General features: G+C 42.4%; 1 protein-coding gene across 2 annotated transcripts in view; it reads left to right on the plus strand.

Annotated features, from left to right (window-relative positions):
- LOC115091499 (contactin-5-like) overlaps positions 1-17,441 on the plus strand; it is a 30,762-nt gene extending 13,321 nt beyond the window's left edge. Inside the window, exons 3-4 of one of the 2 annotated variants that reach the window (XM_029601711.1) lie at positions 6,171-6,339; positions 15,818-17,441. In XM_029601711.1, the coding sequence (XP_029457571.1) occupies positions 6,171-6,339; positions 15,818-15,921 (273 nt within the window). In that variant the 3' untranslated portion in view covers positions 15,922-17,441. The remainder of the gene's footprint in view (positions 1-6,170; positions 6,340-15,817) is intronic. The other variant, XM_029601712.1, reaches the window with a different exon arrangement.
- Positions 17,442-19,620: the final 2,179 nt, after the last annotated feature.

Here is a 19,620-nt window from a genome sequence, read left to right on the forward strand (position 1 = left end):
GTCAGTTAAGGTCAGTTTAGGAATGAATATGTATTCCTATTGGCTGCCCTCTTATTTATTCATGTTACCAAGTTTCCTACTGACAGTATATGGGGGATGGGAAATGGAAACAGTTGGTAGCTTGACAAAACAAGTAATGTGATCAGTCAATGTGACTAGAACTTGTGCCCTAACCCTGATACCAGGGGTATTGTGATCTTCCTGCACACAGTGCCCTATCCCTATTAATACCAGGAGTGTTGTGATCTTCCTGCACACAGTGCCCTATCCCTAATACCAGGGGTGTTGTGATCTTCCTGCACACAGTGCCCTATTCCTGATACTGGGGGTGTTGTGATCTTCCTGCACACAGTGCCCTATTCCTGATACCGGGGGTGTTGTGATCTTCTTGCACACATCCCGGTATCAGGGATAGGGCACTGCGTGCAGGAAGATCACAACACTCCTGGTATTAATAGGGATAGGGCACTGCATGCAGGAAGATCACAACACTCCTGGTATTAATAGGGATAGGGCACTGCATGCAGGAAGATCACAACACCCCTGGTATCAGGGATAGGGCACTGTGTGCAGGAAGATCACAATACCCCAGAGGAGTGAGGGTCAGGCAGCTCCCCCCTGTCTATGAAGCCAGCCTCTCACTAGTAATGCAGGGAGGGAGCTGTCTCAGACTTCACCATCCTCCCCCCCCCCCCCCCTCACCCACACACCATTCACTAGCTGGGACATGGGGGAAGTCAGGAGTGAGGGTCAGGCAGCTCCCCCCTGTCTGTGAAGCCAGCCTCTCACTAGTAATGCAGGGAGGGAGCTGTCTCAGACTTCACCATCCTCCCCCCCCCCCCCTCACCCACACACCATTCACTAGCTGGGACATGGGGGAAGTCAGGAGTGAGGGTCAGGCAGCTCCCCCCTGTCTGCGAAGCCAGCCTCTCACTAGTAATGCAGGGAGGGAGCTGTCTCAGACTTCACCATCCTGCCCCCCCCCCTCACCCACACACCATTCACTAGCTGGGACATGGGGGAAGTCAGGAGTGAGGGTCAGGCAGCTCCCCCCTGTCTGTGAAGCCAGCCTCTCACTAGTAATGCAGGGAGGGAGCTGTCTCAGACTTCACCATCCTCCCCCCCCCCCCCTCACCCACACACCATTCACTAGCTGGGACATGGGGGAAGTCAGGAGTGAGGGTCAGGCAGCTCCCCCCTGTCTGTGAAGCCAGCCTCTCACTAGTAATGCAGGGAGGGAGCTGTCTCAGACTTCACCATCCTCCCCCCCCCCCCCCTCACCCACACACCATTCACTAGCTGGGACATGGGGGAAGTCAGGAGTGAGGGTCAGGCAGCTCCCCCCTGACTGTGAAGCCAGCCTCTCACTAGTAATGCAGGGAGGGAGCTGTCTCAGACTTCCCCATCCACCCCCCCCCCCCTCACCCACACACCATTCACTAGCTGGGACATGGGGGAAGTCAGGAGTGAGGGTCAGGCAGCTCCCCCCTGTCTGTGAAGCCAGCCTCTCACTAGTAATGCAGGGAGGGAGCTGTCTCAGACTTCACCATCCTCCCCCCCCCCCCCCTCACCCACACACCATTCACTAGCTGGGACATGGGGGAAGTCAGGAGTGAGGGTCAGGCAGCTCCCCCCTGTCTGTGAAGCCAGCCTCTCACTAGTAATGCAGGGAGGGAGCTGTCTCAGACTTCACCATCCTCCCCCCCCCCCCTCACCCACACACCATTCACTAGCTGGGACATGGGGGAAGTCAGGAGTGAGGGTCAGGCAGCTCCCCCCTGTCTGCGAAGCCAGCCTCTCACTAGTAATGCAGGGAGGGAGCTGTCTCAGACTTCACCATCCTCCCCCCCCCCCTCACCCACACACCATTCACTAGCTGGGACATGGGGAAGTCAGGAGTGAGGGTCAGGCAGCTCCCCCCTGTCTGTGAAGCCAGCCTCTCACTAGTAATGCAGGGAGGGAGCTGTCTCAGACTGGTATCAGGGTTAGGGCACTGTGTGCAGGAAGATCACAACACTCCTGGTATTAATAGGGATAGGGCACTGTAAGAGATGACTGTAGTAGATTGAATAAAGATCTGATGTTTCTGCTCTCCTCACACCAAACAAAAACAACACACAAGCAGAGAAGCCCTTCTTACAAAGCTGAGCTAGTGAGTTAAGTAGGAGGAAAAGTAAACATACTGGTGCCAGTGTGGCTACTTAAAAAATACACTTACCAACAATAGGGGTGTGCATTCGGATTGACCGCATTAGTGAAACGCAACTCATTTTTTTTTTTTACTTAAAAAATTGATTCGACATAAACGATCGGATTTCCCACATATCGAACATAGATATGTTCGATATGTGGGAAATCGCAATTGTTGAGCCAAAATAAAAATATAAACCCCCTCACCCTCCTTAATCCCCCCCCCCGACTTACCACAACTCCATGGTGATGGAGCGGAGTGAGGACGCCATTTCTGCAATCCTTGGCGAGAAGCATGTGACGTCGGCGGCACGTCGAGTGACGCCGGCGTCACGTGATTCCCGGCTCGTTCGCGCCGGACGGCTCGTTCGGCCCAAAAAGAACTTTTGGCCAGCTTGGGGGGGTCAGGAGGCCCCCCCAAGCTGGCCAAAAGTTCTTTTTGGGCCGAACGAGCCGTCCGGCGCGAACGAGCCGGGAATCACGTGGCGCCGCGTCACTCAGACGCGACGTCACGTGATTCCCGGCAAGTTCGCGCTGGACGGCTCGTTCGGCCCAAAAAGAACTTTTGGCCAGCTTGAGGGGGTCAGGAGGCCCCCCCAAGCTGGCCAAAAGTTCTTTTTGGGCCGAACGAGCCGTCCGGCGCGAACTTGCCGGGAATCACGTGACGCCGCGTCACTCGACGTGCCACCGACGTCACATGCTTCTCGCCAAGGATTGCAGAAATGACGTCCTCACTCCTCGCTCGATCACCAGGGAGTTGTGGTAAGTCTGGGGGGGGGGATTAAGGAGGGTGAGGGGGTTTAAATTTTTTTTTTGCACATATGTACATATACCCAACTCATTGGATTTTTTTTATGTCCATATTGGCCGCAAGTGGGACCCCCTTTCGGACATAAAAGATATGAACATAAAATTTTGCTCTGCACATCCCTAACCAACAATCAATTACATATATTTGAACTGTGTACAGTTCCAGCCAGGACCACCTTTCTAAAATGCACAGTGATTGGCAAATTCAACATGCACTAGCATTTCAGGTGCCTGCTAACAAAAATAATAAACAAACAAGTTCTAGTCACGTGAGTGCTGATCATTACATTACTTTTTTTGTCAAGCTTCCAACTGTTTCCATTTCACATCCCCCCAACCATATTGGTAACATCAATAGATAAGAGCACAGCCAGCCAATAGGAATACATACATACATATTCATTCCTAAGTGACCTTTACTGACCTGGGAAGTGTGAACACTTTGTTTCATTTTCTGTTGGTGTTCGTTAGTTTCCAGTTCCATTTCCCATCCCCCCAACCATCACCTCAGTGGTAACCTTGGTAACATCAATAGATAAGAGGGCAGCCAGCCAATAGGAACACATATTCATTCCTAACTGACCTTCAGTGACCTGGAAAGTGTTTATTTGTATCATTTTCAGTTAGTGCGCACTAAATCGAGTTAGTGCGCACTAACGGGGAGTTAGTGCGCACTAACTCGAGTTAGTGCGCACTAACACGATTTAACGATTTTTAACGATAAATCGTTAGAATTTCTATTGTATCGTGTTCTATAACGATTTAAGACGATATAAACATTATCGGACGATAATTTTAATCGTTGAAAAACGATTCACATCCCTAATATAGCATACAGTGCATCAACATTTTAGTAATACTTTGATTGGAATGATAAAAGTAGCCCTGGGAGGAGGCCTAATTGAGCATGTGTTGAAAAAGTTTGGTTGCTGAGGTAGTAAGCATCCTTTTTCCATTTTTAATATTAATAAAATACTGATTCACTGCACTGTGTAAATGTATGGAAACCCCAGACTAGGGTCCTTTCATAGGAGTCCAATGGCACCCATTCACACTAGAGCTAATGCTCTCTTCATCACTTGAACAATTTAAGAAGTCCCAGAATACAGGGGGAGAAGATAACTTCCTGGGCATCATTCAATGCTCACTTTAGTTGGTGCCAATAATCATATTGGACTCACAGCTGGTGTTCTAGCACAACTTTATTGGTAATTTCCTTTAAAGGTGAAACATGTCACGATTTACAAATCTCTTTCCATGAAATTTACTTTTGGTAAATCTGTGATTTCTTCGACACTGAGGGACCAGCCAGATCCCTCTCTTACTCGCGGGTAGTTTGGGGTTTCCTCCTGAAATATGTACATACTGATCGGGTGGGTGACCCAGTTTACTCCCCATTTGCCATAACTTGGATCAGCTGTTTTGGTATCAATTCTTACTCCTCCTCTGGTCTCTTTCTCTCCTTTCTGTACCTGAAGTGCACCGCCAAAATCTCTCCTTGAATATCCAATAGGTATTTCTATGCACCAATTGAGTGACACGCCTCTCCTGTTCCTTACTCCTTTTTCTCCACTTGGACACTGGATAAATATTCTCCCAAAGCTTCTGTTTTGTGGTGCTGAATCTTCTGGGATTGGGAGAATCAGTTAATTAAAATAAAGCCAATCCCAATGGCTGAAAAGGGAAGGAAGGGTTGGGGGAAAAAAACCCTTCCATGAAAATCCAAACTAGAATAATACTATCCTCAATCAAAAAGAAAACCAAACAAGAACGTCTCTTAATTTTTCACAAATCAAGGTCCCCCTGTGCTGGGTCCAGGATTTCTCCAAAGCCAAAAAAAAAAAGGAATTCAAAAGAAACACTCTTCTCCCTCTGACATCCAACTAAAAGACCCACACATACTCTAGGACTCTCGGTCTTATACAGAAACAGGCAGCAACCACTGCAGCAGCCTCACATAGGGGTGCTGTGGCAGAGATGGTATGCTCCTCTCTTTTGTTCTACATTCATAGTCTTTCTACAACTTATTCTAAAAAGTTCTCTAAAAACTTTTCACAGTTTTTGCACTTGATACTTGAAGATTCTGGACCGTATAAAAATGATTCAGCTAAGGGCAACTCTGCACCATTCTGCCCTGTCAGGTCCAGGGCAGTCTGGAAGTGGTATCCCATGGTGGTTATGAGGTGCCATGTTTCCAGGAGTAGCTATTGGCCTTCCTGAGGATTGCTGTGCAGCCTGGTGGTTGTTCTGATTGTCCCAGTAGGGTTCAGCGTAAATTGGCCCAGCAGGAACCAGCTCTTATGGACAGGTTAGTTCCTCCCCACCCTGGATCGAGTTCCCTGATGGTTCATTGATGCTGATTGCTTATTCCATGATTGCTGTGCTATGCTGCCTTGCTCCTGAGTTTCTGGAGCCCTGTATCGGATATTGTGATTCTTCTAAGGGTCTGTGATTTCTGACCTTGCTTATTGTGTGTTTTCCTTGTACTGTTCTCTATAAAGGTACAAAGAAGAATTAACTAAGCTTTTTCAGTTCTTTGTCTGATTCCTAATCAATTTGTGGTAGACGTATGCCAGCAGTGAGCATCGGAAATCCCTTTCCATGAAGGCTGCCCATGTCTCTGCCTACAGTGCCTAGGGGCACTTGACAATACCTCACTAATTACCTGCATAGAGATTTTGATACATGTACTATAAAATGCAGAATAATATGCAAATTCTAACTTGACATGAACTAAATAGAAGGTATAGATCTCCATGGACTTGACACCACAGTGACCTATGCCTTATTTTCTCATATCTTTGCAGAAATTCCCTCAAACCTCATGATCTTTAGTGACTTTTCTGGAATGGAAGATCAATATTTGATCTTTAAGTCCAAAATTGTCACTGAGGTTTGTACAGAATTGTCTGTGAACTTTCGTATACATCAAGTTGCAATGCCTTTAACCAAATGTTCACTAGAACTAAAAGAAAATTCATTTTGATAGACTGACTTCAGTTAGTCTACAAGAATACTCTGGAATGGATCTAATTAGAATCTATTTCTGTATCCCAGAATTGATGTTAATATGCTATACTTGAATAATTTTTGCATTATAAGATATTTTTTCCAAAACTCAGAAGTCTGAAGACATTACTAGTTAATAAAAAAAATTATATAATTCATAGGTTTTGTACAGACAAGAAGGACATAGCGACAATCAAGTCATAGAAACTCAAAAAACTTCTGCAGAGGTACATCTTCCTGATATTGGAATTTATATCATCGAAGTTCGAGCATGCAGTGAAGGAGGGGATGGAACAGCCAGTTCCCAAATCAGGGTATCATCTTTTACAGGTATGTTTTAGAACTCCCAAGATGTGACTATGATTAAATATTCCACCTTACATCCTCTTAGCAATTCAAAATGGCCTCTATTCTCAGATATTCTTAAGTCATATAAATATCTGAATATTGGGAAATATTTGATGGGTATCATTCTTTTCTCAGGCTGCAAAGAAAAAAGAAAAAATATTCGGAATAGGGCAAGAAATACTCAATTGTGCCTGTGAAGATTTATTGTTGGCTAAAATATTTAGTATATCTTCAAATTTTTGCAGAATAGAGGCCATTTTTTGTAATTTGGTGAGTAGCTAATACAATTTCCTTTAGCCACACCATTCTAGTGTAATTAAACAGCTATTAACAAAAAAAAAGCAATTGGGCCATACACATTGTTTATGTAATCATATTGTTGAGTACCGTAGATTACTGAAATGAGCATATGCTATCATTTTTTTTGTTTCGCTTACTGAAAAAGATTGTATTATTATTTGCATTTGGATTAATGGATTTTTCTTGCTGCATGATACCAACGAAAGTAAAAGTACTAGGTTGATACCTCAAAATATCAACCTGCCTGTTTCTAGCTCTCTTGCTAGATGTCCTATCTATTTGTCCCAATTAATGGTAATTTTCTAAAATAAAAATAAAAAAAGATCCCAGATTAGGATTAGTGGTGGCAACTATATTCCAGTTTTTCCTAGTGGGGAAAAAGAAACAAGTTCAAAATCAATCCTGGTAGGTGACAAAAGGTTGGCGACCTGCAGAAAATTACCAGTGGTCTCATATATTTCATATCGCGTCACATATTATTACACTTTTCCTGGAATAAAAAGTATGAATCTTTTGTTTTAACAAAATATTCTATTTAAAAAAAAATTTCAGTTCCTGAGTTCAGTTGCTTTACATGACAGTTGCATTTTACAGAAGGTTCCAATAAGTATCAACATGGTTGTATCCTGATTATCTTGGATCCAAAATAGTGGCTAAATAAGATAAGTTTTCAAAAGCCTTTAAGCATTAACATCTGCACAGTACTGGAATAGAAATCAAAGTTAAGGCCCCGCACATGCTCAGTGCAGTCTCTGCGCCTTTGGTTTCGGGTTCCAAAAGCTTCATTGTATGTCTGAAAAATGATAATGAGGCTCATGTATAGGGTAATGAGGAAGCAAATTCATGCCACGTTTTGGACTTGGAAAGGCCCAAATGTTTCATTATATGCTCATTATCACCCAATTCATCACTATTCAGCCTCCTGCACAGCAGCTGCTCCAGCTTTAAATAGCAATTATTTCTTTCTGAGGTAATCCCCAGTCTTCTCAAATAGCAATTTGACATGACCTCCTTTCCAGCCTCCAATCAGGTACATCATGGTCTTATACTAATTAAAGTGTATAACTACAGCACACACCAACTCCACAGATCTTTTTGCCAGTAGGGATGTATATTCATTTCAAAACGAAATGAAAAACGAAAAGAAAATTTATTTTTTCTTTTTATTTCCTTGCAAGAACAAAATGAAATAGCACTGTAAACAAATAATTTGTTTAATAGTTTTTGGGGTTTTTGTTTTTATTTTTACTGCCTATGACACCATGAGTGGCCATGGGCTAGCCTGAGAACAGATTCATGCTGGACTATGGCTGTTCTCCCATAACTTCTTTATTAATAACAGGAATAAAACAAGAGCAGCTCTGCTTACCATCACAGTTCACAAAATAAAGACAGCAAAATAACTCACACTTCAGCAGTCTTAGCCTTACCTAGACTTCCTTTTCTTCCCTGGGGCCTCCTTGCTCTCCTTGGGTCTAGCTTCTTATCCCTTTCTGAAGAGAACGCCCTCAGAGTGCAACTCCATTTCTGTCTGTGGCTTAAGTTGGACCAGGCTAAATGCCTGGTCCCAGGCTTTTAAGAAGTCAATCCCTCCCCCTCAACTTGATCTTATCAGGTCAAGCATCTGCCACTACCAGGGTTAACTCCTGGGAAAAAAAAATCATCTTTTTTATTTTGTTTTCCTACCCTAAACTGGGACCCACCATTTCTCTTCACTATAGTGAGTAGGATCATAATGGTGTCCTCTAGAGCATAGTGTACCTTCCCCAGCCCTTCCCCATCTGTATACACCTTCAAACCAACTCAATGGAACTATTTTAGAGTGGCATTTGCTTACGTTTTGTAAGAATACCCAGCTCCGAATTGCACCTAGTAGATTGATAGCACTATGAAGCACTATGATAACTAAACTTACTAGAGAATCAGCCAGCACAGATGACATCATTCCTGGGAAAACGGAAGTTAACTTGGTCTTATTCTCTGCTACTGATAACAAGAGGCTCCTGCCCATAGTAAGAGCAAGCACACATGCTAAAATTTATTGATTGGCTATTAAGGTAATGGGCGGGGATTATGCAGATATCTGGGATCGGCGGACCCAAACCCTTATATTGCTGAGCACACGTCAGATCTTTGAGCAGATTCTGAATTATACACCATTTGCTTTGTATTTGCTTCTGCTCCTTGAGGAATCCCCGCCTTCCTCCATAAATAAAACCTCTATTATTATAACTTTTTGGAGCTGGTATTCATTGGTTAATTAGTCAGAGGTTACTGCTATTAACAGTTTTCTAGGGTTACCATCTCCCACACTTTCTGGGGAATCTGGAATATCCCCCGTTTCCTCTGATAACATGTCATCTTCAAAGTTAAAACAATAAAGTCCCTGACAATATTTAGATACAGAGACCTCTCAGATTTTTTCTTTGGGGCTTCCTTTGTGGTTTGGATATCTTTGACTTGGTGTGGTATACTTTTGTAGCATCCCATGGAAAGGTTTCCAGAGGAGAGTCTGGGCTGGCCCAGCTGGCTGTGAGCTAACCCTATAGAGTCTCAAACTTGGAATGATCTCATCTCAGAACCATAGGCTATGGAAGTTCGGAAAGTATAACCTCTTCTACATAGGCTTGCCCCACCAAGGTCATCAGTAAAACCTGACTGGTTGGTGACTACACCACTGTTGTAGTCACTATGTATGCAGATGAATGCCATCTTCTTCCTGTAATTAATGTAGCCACTCTGGGCTAGGTCTTTATGGATCAGATTCTTTCCACATCCTGGTTCCACCCAGATTTAGGTGGGAACCTCATTCAGCTCAACTGAGATCATGAAGTCTGAAAGTTCCCACCTTGGACCATTTACCAAATTACAATTTTGTATCTTTGCAAAAGTATGCGCCCAGTGAATCAAATTAATCACATTTGGGATTTGAAGATTTAAAGGAAGGGGATATTGAAAATCTGATAAATGCAGAGGGCTTGAAGAGCTGCAGGAAAATAATATGCCATAGAGGCAGTAACTGATACTGCTGGGGCCAAAAGCACCCTCCAAAAACAGCAGGAAGTTGAGAGCATGAGAGATATCTCTGGCCTTTTACCTCCTTATCTGCCACCTACCATAGCCACTGCAGCAGTAAGGATTCAGAGAGGATCCCTGGGGATATCCATGAGGATATCCATGTCCCAAGTTGACCCCTGGGCCCTTCCTCTAGTGATGTTACAGGCCAGAAGCTCCTACCCCGTCTCAGCAGCAAGGCACTATGGAGCAGGTGGGAAGGAGTTCTTCATCACTGTACTGGGGTAAGATGCAAAAAAAAAAAAGCATTTGTTTATCAAAAAGGAAAAAAAAAACCTTCTCCTCCCCTCCCCTATCTACCTACCTTGGTATTTTGCCACTTCTATTGCTACTACTACCTGGCCTGCTCCTCCTGCACTGCCTCTCCCATGGTTCAGCATCTTGCTGTATTGTTGTTGCCAGTCTTGCTTGCAGCAGCTGCCTTGAATGCTCTTACTGCCTTGCTTCGCTCTTGGGTGTACTGGAGTATTTTAGCTCCAAAAACAAAAACATAAAAAAAAAAAAGAAAAAGAAAAATCTTCTCCTGCTTTGTCCCTCTCTGAAAGCCTTGGGATCTTGTTGCCATTGTTGCTGCTCCTCCTACCCTACTTTTATCTTGGTTAAGCCACTTATTTTCTGTCTCTTTCTGCACTCTCTTGTGGTGATGATGGCATTCTTCCTCCTTCTTTACCCCCATTCAATGGGGGTGTTGATGCCACTCTTCTTGCTGCCTAGCACTGCATTTCATGCATTGAGGCTGTTCATGCAACTATACCCTCTCATGATGCCTTGGGGTGCACATGCCACTGTTTGTTCTGCTTTACCCCTCTCACAGAGATTTAGAGCAAGGGTTGGTGATACCATTCTTCAAGGACTAACAACTGGTTGGGTTTTCAGGATATCCCTAATTTATTTATATATTTATTTAAAAAGCTTATACCCCACTTATCCCCAGTTCTGAGTAACAAAAGAATATACATTACATAAATGCAGAATTGTGCTTACAAGACAATAGACAGGACAAACAAAAAAGAACCAGATAAAAATCTAGTATCAACAGAAATCAGAGCTGAATCCCTTGACAACCAGTGGCCTAAATCTGATGAATATATTATCTAAAGCTAATGCTCAAACTAATCATGAGTGAATACCTGTATAAAAAGGTAGGCTTCCCTGGATCCAAGATGTCTGCTACATGAGATCATGTGTCAGGAACCCCTCCTTCTTATTTAGGGTCTTTGCTATCTTTGGACCTTTTTTTCTGGGGGGGGAGGGGTTTGCTTCAGAAAGGGAAAATTAGAGGCGGTCCTCCACCATCCTCAGGAGATGATCTTACCTGACAGGTGAAGATGAATGGTTTCCTGACACAAGTAGCAGCAAAGAAAGTGCTCGATGGAGAGTTGCAGGCCACAGCTAATTGAACTGAGTCTTAGCCTGACCTGGAAGTATTGTTGATCCCAGGCACATCAGTGGCTCCAGTTCCTCCAGTGGGCCGGGAGAGCAGCAGTAATTTCTGCCGCTCCTGATGATGTCAGAAGAAGTGTGGATCAGAGTAGCTTTTGGAGGTGAATCATTGCTTTCTCTCATGGAAAGCTACCATGCTGATTTATGGAGTGCTGTGGCCAGGTCAGGGGAGCAAGAGTTGGATTAGAGGTTCAGACAGATCAAGGGAATATGAATCAAGGTGCTCCTCCCTTCAATGAGTCTATCTTGATGGCAATGACTGAACTCTCTTCAAGAGCCCCTCTGAGTAAGCCATCCGTTATTATAATGGACTCCCTCTGGGAGGGTTTGGGGCCTTTTGATCATGCTATTGCTTTACCGTAACTTTGATTATAGATATGCACAAGAAAATGAAGTCCAACAATATTGTCCTTAGTATCCAGAAAGCAGCATTATTTTCTTTGCAAAGACATGTAGAACAAGTAGAGGAGGTACAGAAAGAAACCATGTAAGGCAATATTTTTTTTCTTGCAATATTGAAAACTTTGAAAACCCTGCCAGGCACTTGAACATTAGAACTATTAATATTCCTAAAATGTTTCTTAAATGTCCTGTTGCGAGGCGCGGAGGTGTGGTCACATCTCAAGGGAGATTGTGAGCCCTTGGATAATGGCGCAGCTCAGAGAGGAGCCCCAAGACACGCCGTAAGAGGTGAGCAAGTATAAGCACAGACAGAGCAGGAGCAAGGCTGGATTGAAGACAAGGCAAGGAACAAGGCAGGCTCAGCCCTCCACTGGACCTACATGCACCAATGAGACCCAGCAACGCAATGCTGGTCTCAAGAGTAGCCCTTCGGCCACTCAATAGCCCTTCCAGACCCGCCGCTTGGGAACGACGAGTGCGTGAGGCCAGATGGAGGCTGAGGGCAGGAACTAGAAGACAGACGAAGACTCAGGATATTCAGAAGACTCAGACAAGATTTCAGGTTGTTTAGAAGACTCAGATAAGGATTCAGGATGCTTGGAGGTTTCAGGCAAGGGTTCAAGATTCAGGAGAAAGTACTGGGTGAGTGCTGCATCACAGCGCGCCCTACACAGCCGTCCATGGCTGGTTGCAGACCATGCCAAAAGCAAAGCAGACTCCAGATGAAGCAGTGGAACTTGAAGCCAGGACATGTTGAAGTTTCAGGAGAGGCCTGCTCAGAGGCGCACCCTACACAGCTGCCTGTGGCTGGTCGCAGAGTCTTGGGCATGGATGGAAGCAGGCACAAGGAACTCCGAAGACCAGAACAGGAAAGACTCAGGATTCAGAAGCTAGGCATTAAAAACAGAAGCCTTCCGGAGGCTTGTGCAACAGACGAGAAGGTAGGCCCTGTACCACGAGGCGCCCTACACAGCCCCCCATGGGCTGGTCACAGACCACGATGGTAGCACGCCAGGGAAGTTGAACAGACAAGGAACCTGGGAACTGGACGAAGAGCTGGAGATGAGGAAGACAGATTCAGGGCTGGAACAACAGAAATCAACATCGGAACATCAGGACATCTGGAACAAGCAACGATGGAGCTCCGACGAGGGACAAGACCAGGAATATCAAGACAAAGGACACCAGAACATAGAAGACATGGAACGAAGAGCCATCAAAACACAGGAAGACCATGGAGGACCAGGACCGTAAGGAAGACCACAGACCACTTTGAAGACTGGATCCGAAGGCACTGAGGGACTGAAGCAGGGCCCTTATATAGAGCTGATCCAGGCAAGGGTGAATGACGTCATCGGGAGGCTGCGGGAATTTTCCTGCTTCTGGCCCTTTAAAAGAACAGATTCTAAGAAAATGTAGTAATCGTAATTTTTGTATAACTAGTAAATGGCTTGCTGTTTGACATTTAGATATAGTCTGCCAATTCTCTTGCTTGTTTCTTTTGTTTATTTCATGTAAGATATGTTCAGATCTTATTTGGATCTCCTCTTTGTGGAGCCTCAAAAGTAACTGAAATTATTCTTTCTGATCTTTTTTTTTTCTTTATTTTTCTTATGCTTGGACTACTGGTACAAGTTGATATTTGATTTGTGTTAAATAAAATGTTAAAAAATATGTTTCCCTAAAGCTTACCAACAATTTGTCAGCCTTTAGGTCATCAGGTAGATCGTTCAAAATTAAAACATCTCAGAACTAAGCTGTTGCTTGCCTTATACAGTAACTAAGCACTTTTTAAACCGGACATGTGAACAGATGGGAAGATAATGTAGTGCAAACAATATGGGGATGATGTAATGCCTAGCTCAAGCCCCAAAGATTAACTTTTGCTGCCACATTCTGCTCTATGTACAAGACTTTCATAGTAGAATGAGGCAAGCTAAGGTAACGGCACTGCAGTAATCTAGGGACAAATTGACTAAGATTGCACAATAGTTCTGAAAACAAAATCATTTAGGAAAGGCTTTACATGGCGGACCATTTGGTCTATTTCTGCCATCGTTACTATATTAGGACGCTGTATAAGGGGCAGAGTGATGGAGAGGAAAAGGACCCAGCATAAGAGAGAACCAGGTAGTGGGAAGGAAGGGAGAGATATGGGACCTAGAATAGGGGGAGGGATTTGAGGATGGGGAGGCAGGAGAAGGAGAAATAACACTGGATGTGAAAAGAGAGAGAGGACCAGGTATTAGACAGTCAGAGAGGGAGAACGGAAAAATGATGGGGAGTGAAAGAAAGAGGACTGGAAAAGGAGAGAACTAGGAATAGGGGGTGAGAGGGAAGACTTTGTATTTGTGCATGGGGGAATCCTGGGAGATACTGGAGGAGAACGAAGATGAGAAATGAGGAAAGGAAAGTATTGCGGAAAAAGCAGAAATACTGAAGAGAAAAATATTAAAATATCCACTCTGAAGGAAATAAACAGAGAAAAAGGAAAGAAGACACCAGCAAAAGAAGGAAAAGCAAAAAAAAAAAAACCAGAGAAGACTAGTGAATGAGAAAAAAAGACACACTGAACCAGAACTCAAGCCAGAGACACTAAAGAATACTAATAATGCATCGGTAAGACATACCCTGAGACGCAGTTCAAAGTCCTGGACTTGGACATGTCTCTAACATGAGAATAGTTGGATTTTATTGACTTTTTCTGGTGTATAATTAATTCTTTTGTATATAGGACATACCCACAAACACAGAGGATTTTGTATAGTGCTCAGAAATATTTTGTGATAACAGAACTTGAAAAATGTGCTTAAAAGTAGATTAGTATAATATTCCATGGGGACAGTCCACTGGTCTCCCCCCCCCCCCTTTTTGAAAATGATCTGCTAATTCACTACAAGTACTATAGGGAATAGAGATGTGCAAAGCCCGAACCTTTTGGTTCGGGTTTCGTTTTCGGCCCACCGCGGGAGTTAGTGCACACTAAACCCAAAAATGAATTTTTCATGAAATTTCGGGAAAATTTGTTCGGGTTTCGGGCTCCCCAAACCAGGACGAATGCACATCCCTAATAGGGAATAAGTATCCCAGATTCAGCTACCCAAACTCTAGTAACATTACCCTCCCACCCTCCTTTCCACTTGGAGTTGAACAATACTTCTTACCTGTGTATGCAGCCTCTGCCAAATTCACTCTGATGTTTGAATGTGTTGGGCCATGCAATCACCTGGATCTGCACGTTCAGATGTCAGGCTGAAGCTGAAGAATGAGGCAGACACAGGTGGAAAATGCTGCTCTTCTCCTGCCAGTGGAAGGGGCGGTAGGATGAGAATCATGCAAAATTTGGTTCAGTGTACCCCAAGGATTGAGCAAACTTGAAAGTGTGCTATGAACTAGAAAATGTTGAGAAGCACCATTACTTTATTTCTGTTTTCAGTTGGTCAGTGTTTATTTAATTTGCAATGTCCTTCCTTGGGGGGGGGGGGGGGGCAGGGGCAACACCACTAACAGTGCCTAAGGTTGACAAAAGTTGAAATCCATTCCTGCTTGCAATGGAGATCAAGGAGCATCAGAGGTCAACTGCCACCATTTTGGCCTGGAGTGAGTGGGGCTTGCTCCCTTCCCACTGGAACCCCACTGAACCCCCAGGGACTTTGAGGTACCTCTGTCTGGTGGTCAGAGGGTAGTGGTAGGTTCTTCAAGGGGGAGCCTATTCCTTGTTTGCCTGGGGGGTGGTACTTGCAGGGGAGGTTCCTACTTCTGAGGGCTAGTTAGGAGCTTGGGAGGGGGGCTTGCTTTACTCCACTATTCTACCAGAGACTTGCACCTCCCTGGGAGGTGAGAGCCTTTTACTCAAGCTGCAGGCCCTTTAAAATCCAAGCAATGAGCCCTGGCAGGTGCATTCATCTTCTGATGCTTCTGGGAGAAAGCTAACTACACCTCTAGAGATATAGTAAACTTTCTGGGAATAGTGCAGCTTCTGCTGTTTAGCAGAAGCCATATTATTCACTTTATATAATAATGAGCTATTTTGCATGCATATATTAAGCTCATTAGTTTTTGCCATGCTTTGTGTCTGATTTTTTCCTGCACTAATCTTGCATTAGGGCAATAATGTGCTTTTGAACGATGAATGAGCGTTAGTCAATAAGGCACATTACTGCCCTGAACCGTTTTAGCAATAAGCTCTAATGTGGCTTGTTCTAATGCAGTTTTTGTTTGTTTCTATTTTTTATTTCAGGTGGGAAAATCACAAATGCCCAAACAACTTTACACACGTTCTCTACATCCTCATCTTCTGTAACATTGCTCTTGGCGTTAATGGTTCCATCAACCTCCTGGTGAAACTGTAGACTTTTTTCTGTTTTGTTTTGTTTTCATTAGATTTGTTTTGCTGTAGCTTGATGGCATCAGTGGGCGGAGCTTTCTGTGGGTGAAGGAACTGGAATCCTGAGCTGACGCTTCTTCAGTTAGAGACCCATAGACAGCACATGATGCACTCAGAGGAGTGTTGCGCAACATTTATGAACTCCTTCACCAGGTTTTGTCTCCGGTTTTTATTTTTGTGATGTCCTGCAAGGGACAGTTTTTCAGCCCAGAAAAAAAATATGCAGATTAAATGTGATGAACTTTTGTGAGGAAATAATAATTGTGCTCTTCCTTTTTTAACTATGTTTAATTTTGGTTTTGTATCTAATGACCTCAAGTGTGTGCCATTAGTTTGTTTAAGCAGTGGTGCCTAGTAGATTTGTTGAACAAAGAGGTTCACCAGAGACAAGAGGAATGCAATGTGTATCATTTGTCCATATTGACAAAACAGAAAGAAGAAGGAATATAAATCATTCACAGTGTGTAGACAATAATTGAATAAAGGCAAGACATATTTTCTGGAAAAAAAATGTATGATTACATATGAAAACGGAAATGTGTCAATTTGCTCTTTTGATAGCATTCCCAAAGGATACTACAGCAGAGAAAAAAACATGGTTCTGGGTACTTGAGTAAAGAGCCGAAGATTATTATTCACACAGACTAGAAATGAAGGCAAAAGAAAAGTGCTATTACTTTTTGCATCATACAACTTAAAAAGAAATTAAAATATTTGCTTTTACTATCTACAGCAACAGCTTCGGTTTGTGTTGAAGATGCAGGTGCAGATATTATTTAAGAAGAAAGATGTTTTAGATAATTGATTGCAACATACTGTAAGAGCTACAGGCAATGAGTAAAACCAAACTGACTATGATAAGGAGGCTTCATTCATGATGATTTGACAGTCTTCATTAAGACTGCTTCTGCAATATACTCCTTTGGAGGTTATTTAATTTTATCTTTAAACTACATCCTATTAGAATATGTTTCATGCAGCAGAATAATGCCTTTAAGACATGAGAGGTATTTAAGTACAATTTAAACATAGCTAGGTATAAATTATATTTGGTTAAGTGCTGTGCCATTTAAACAAAATATTGTTTGAAATTCAGATGCAACCATGCTATATTGCAACAGGTCTGATGATGATCTGTGCTACTGAGGCCCCTGTTTCTCAACTTTATCATTCACTTGCATGTTGTGCACCAGAACAAGAGAATCCCCAATATAAATCATCTGACTTTTGACACCTAGTGACGAAAGCTGGATTAATAGCTCTTCCTGGGATTTTGTCAATTTAACCTTGTTCTCGTCCTAATCTGAAATATTGCCAATATTTTCACAGGTGATATCAGGGAGGGTATTTGCAAAAGAAGCAATGCTATGTTTGGGAAACTGCCAGAAAAGTTAAACTGGATGTAGAGTAGTCACTCAGTCTTAATACTGGCATCCTGTCTAAGGATAGATTTACCTCCTCGTCTTACCTAACAGGAATTCAGGTTGAGATCTGTGAATATTTGAATAGATTTTACACAGATAATCAAACAGCTTCTACCTGGCTCAAATTTCTGATTTTTTTTGGGGGGAGAGGCAGTGGGCAGGAGCAAAATTTGTATTTACAATGAAAGGTTCAGAGTTATACAAAAATGTGCTTATTCAAAACATTCAGATATAGGGGAAATCTTTAAATTTAACAGATGCAGATATTTGGAGATTTGCTCTCAAATTCCAACTGGGTCAAAAACATTTGAACTGGACAAATACATGAATTGGAATTAAATTGCAGATGCCTCTCATTTATCTGATCTAATAAAAGGCTGTTCTAGCTCCATTCTGATTATCTAAACCCATCCAAGTTGAGCAAGGTTCATAATTAATCTGAAATAGTTTGCCCAGCCTGAATCCTGACCAAAACTGACCCTAGTGTGCAGGGTGAGTTCACCAATGTATTTGTAGAGATTGTCTCAGATGACAGCTGGTGTACATCAAAAACGTATGTGATTTTCAATCAAAATATAGAACAAATTTTTCTGATGAGAATATGATTATTTTATTATTTAGCAATATCAAAAATGTGTTTGCGCTAACAAAGTTGCTTCCAACCAAAAATGATTTTCAACCATACAGTGGAAGTTAATGTATGTCATTCTATGCCTTGTTTGGTAAAAAATTTGGATGGAGTATATTGTCAAAAGAGTATCTTGAGATGGATGCTTCTTGCTGTTTCTTATTGCATTTGTAATGCAGATCTAGCAGGTGCTATGTACAGGATTGAAAGTTACCAACTTCTTTTACCATTCACTCATCAAATCACCATATACATTTTTTAGGAGATTTTATTAGTATCCTTATTATAAATTTAGATCATGAGTCAACAGACGTACCAGATCATTTTCATTGGCTGGTATATCCATTTAACGGTCACATCAATTTAAAAGTGAGTTAAAAAATAATTAGTTTTTGGGAATCATCTATATTAGGCAATCCATACACTTAGATAATGCAGCATTCAGTTCTGTTTCTGTCTGGATAAGGTGGAAAGGGTGTACACGCTAAATTTGAGTTTCATGCACTTTTTTTCTAATTTACTTATTATAAAATATTTTAATTCAGTATAACCAGTAGTAGATGCTGTAAAGTCCCATCAATTCATGGCAGTCAGCAGATTTGCAAGAAGTTATCACATGTTCAATACGATTGATTAATGGAGATACAGGAATTAGTATTAGCATATTGAGAAAAAGCTGAGAAAAAGCTAATGAACTCCAAATATAAAAATGAGAATTACAAGCTCTTACTATGATACCCTTATTTAATTGAAATCAGTTTTTTATTTTGCAATAAAAAGAGTACAAATTAAACAATTCTGTTTCTTGAAACCAATAATGTAAAAAGTAAGAGCAATAAGACTAATTCAGAATCTGTGTATGTGAAATAGTAAGTGAACCTCTAGTTTCCTTTGCATTACTACTTTGATAATTAGAATCAGTAGATTAAATAATAGTAAATCACCCTGCAGAATAAATCTGTGCAACTAAGTTTTTGCATCCTTTCCTATATAAAAGTCCAAAATGGTTTGAGTTTGGTCTTCACCATAAAAGTTAGCGGCAACTTCTCATATCAAAATCAAAAGAAATTTCAGAGGCTTTACACAAAGAAATCTGTCTGGACAGGGTTACAAGAGCATTTGTAAACATTTGGTTCTTGATTCACCCACTGTCAGACAGCCTACAAATAGAAAAAAGCTGAAAACTACAGTCATCCTGACAAGATCTCCTCAAGACAAACCTGAAAATTATCCATAGAGTCACAAAGAACCCCAGACAAACATCTAGAAATCTGCAGACCTCTCTTGCTGTGGCTGATGTGAGGGTTCATGTGTCAGCCATCATGAAAAAAATGAATGGGAATAGTGGACATGGCAGGATAGCTAGGAAGAAATGATTACTATCTAAAAAGAACATTTGCTGACTGCCTCAGATTTACCATTCGTCTGGATGAACTACAAGACTTATGGAATAATCTTTGGAAAGATGAATCAAACATTGACATTTTTTTGGTCACAACAACAAATGTTTTGTTTGGCAAATAACAAAAAAACACCAGTGCATCCCAAAATAAGAATCTCATCCTGACTGTCAAGCATGGTGGTGGAGGTATCATGGTGTAGGG

Source organism: Rhinatrema bivittatum, chromosome 5 (genome assembly GCF_901001135.1).
Source record: "Rhinatrema bivittatum chromosome 5, aRhiBiv1.1, whole genome shotgun sequence".
NCBI lineage: Eukaryota > Metazoa > Chordata > Amphibia > Gymnophiona > Rhinatrematidae > Rhinatrema > Rhinatrema bivittatum.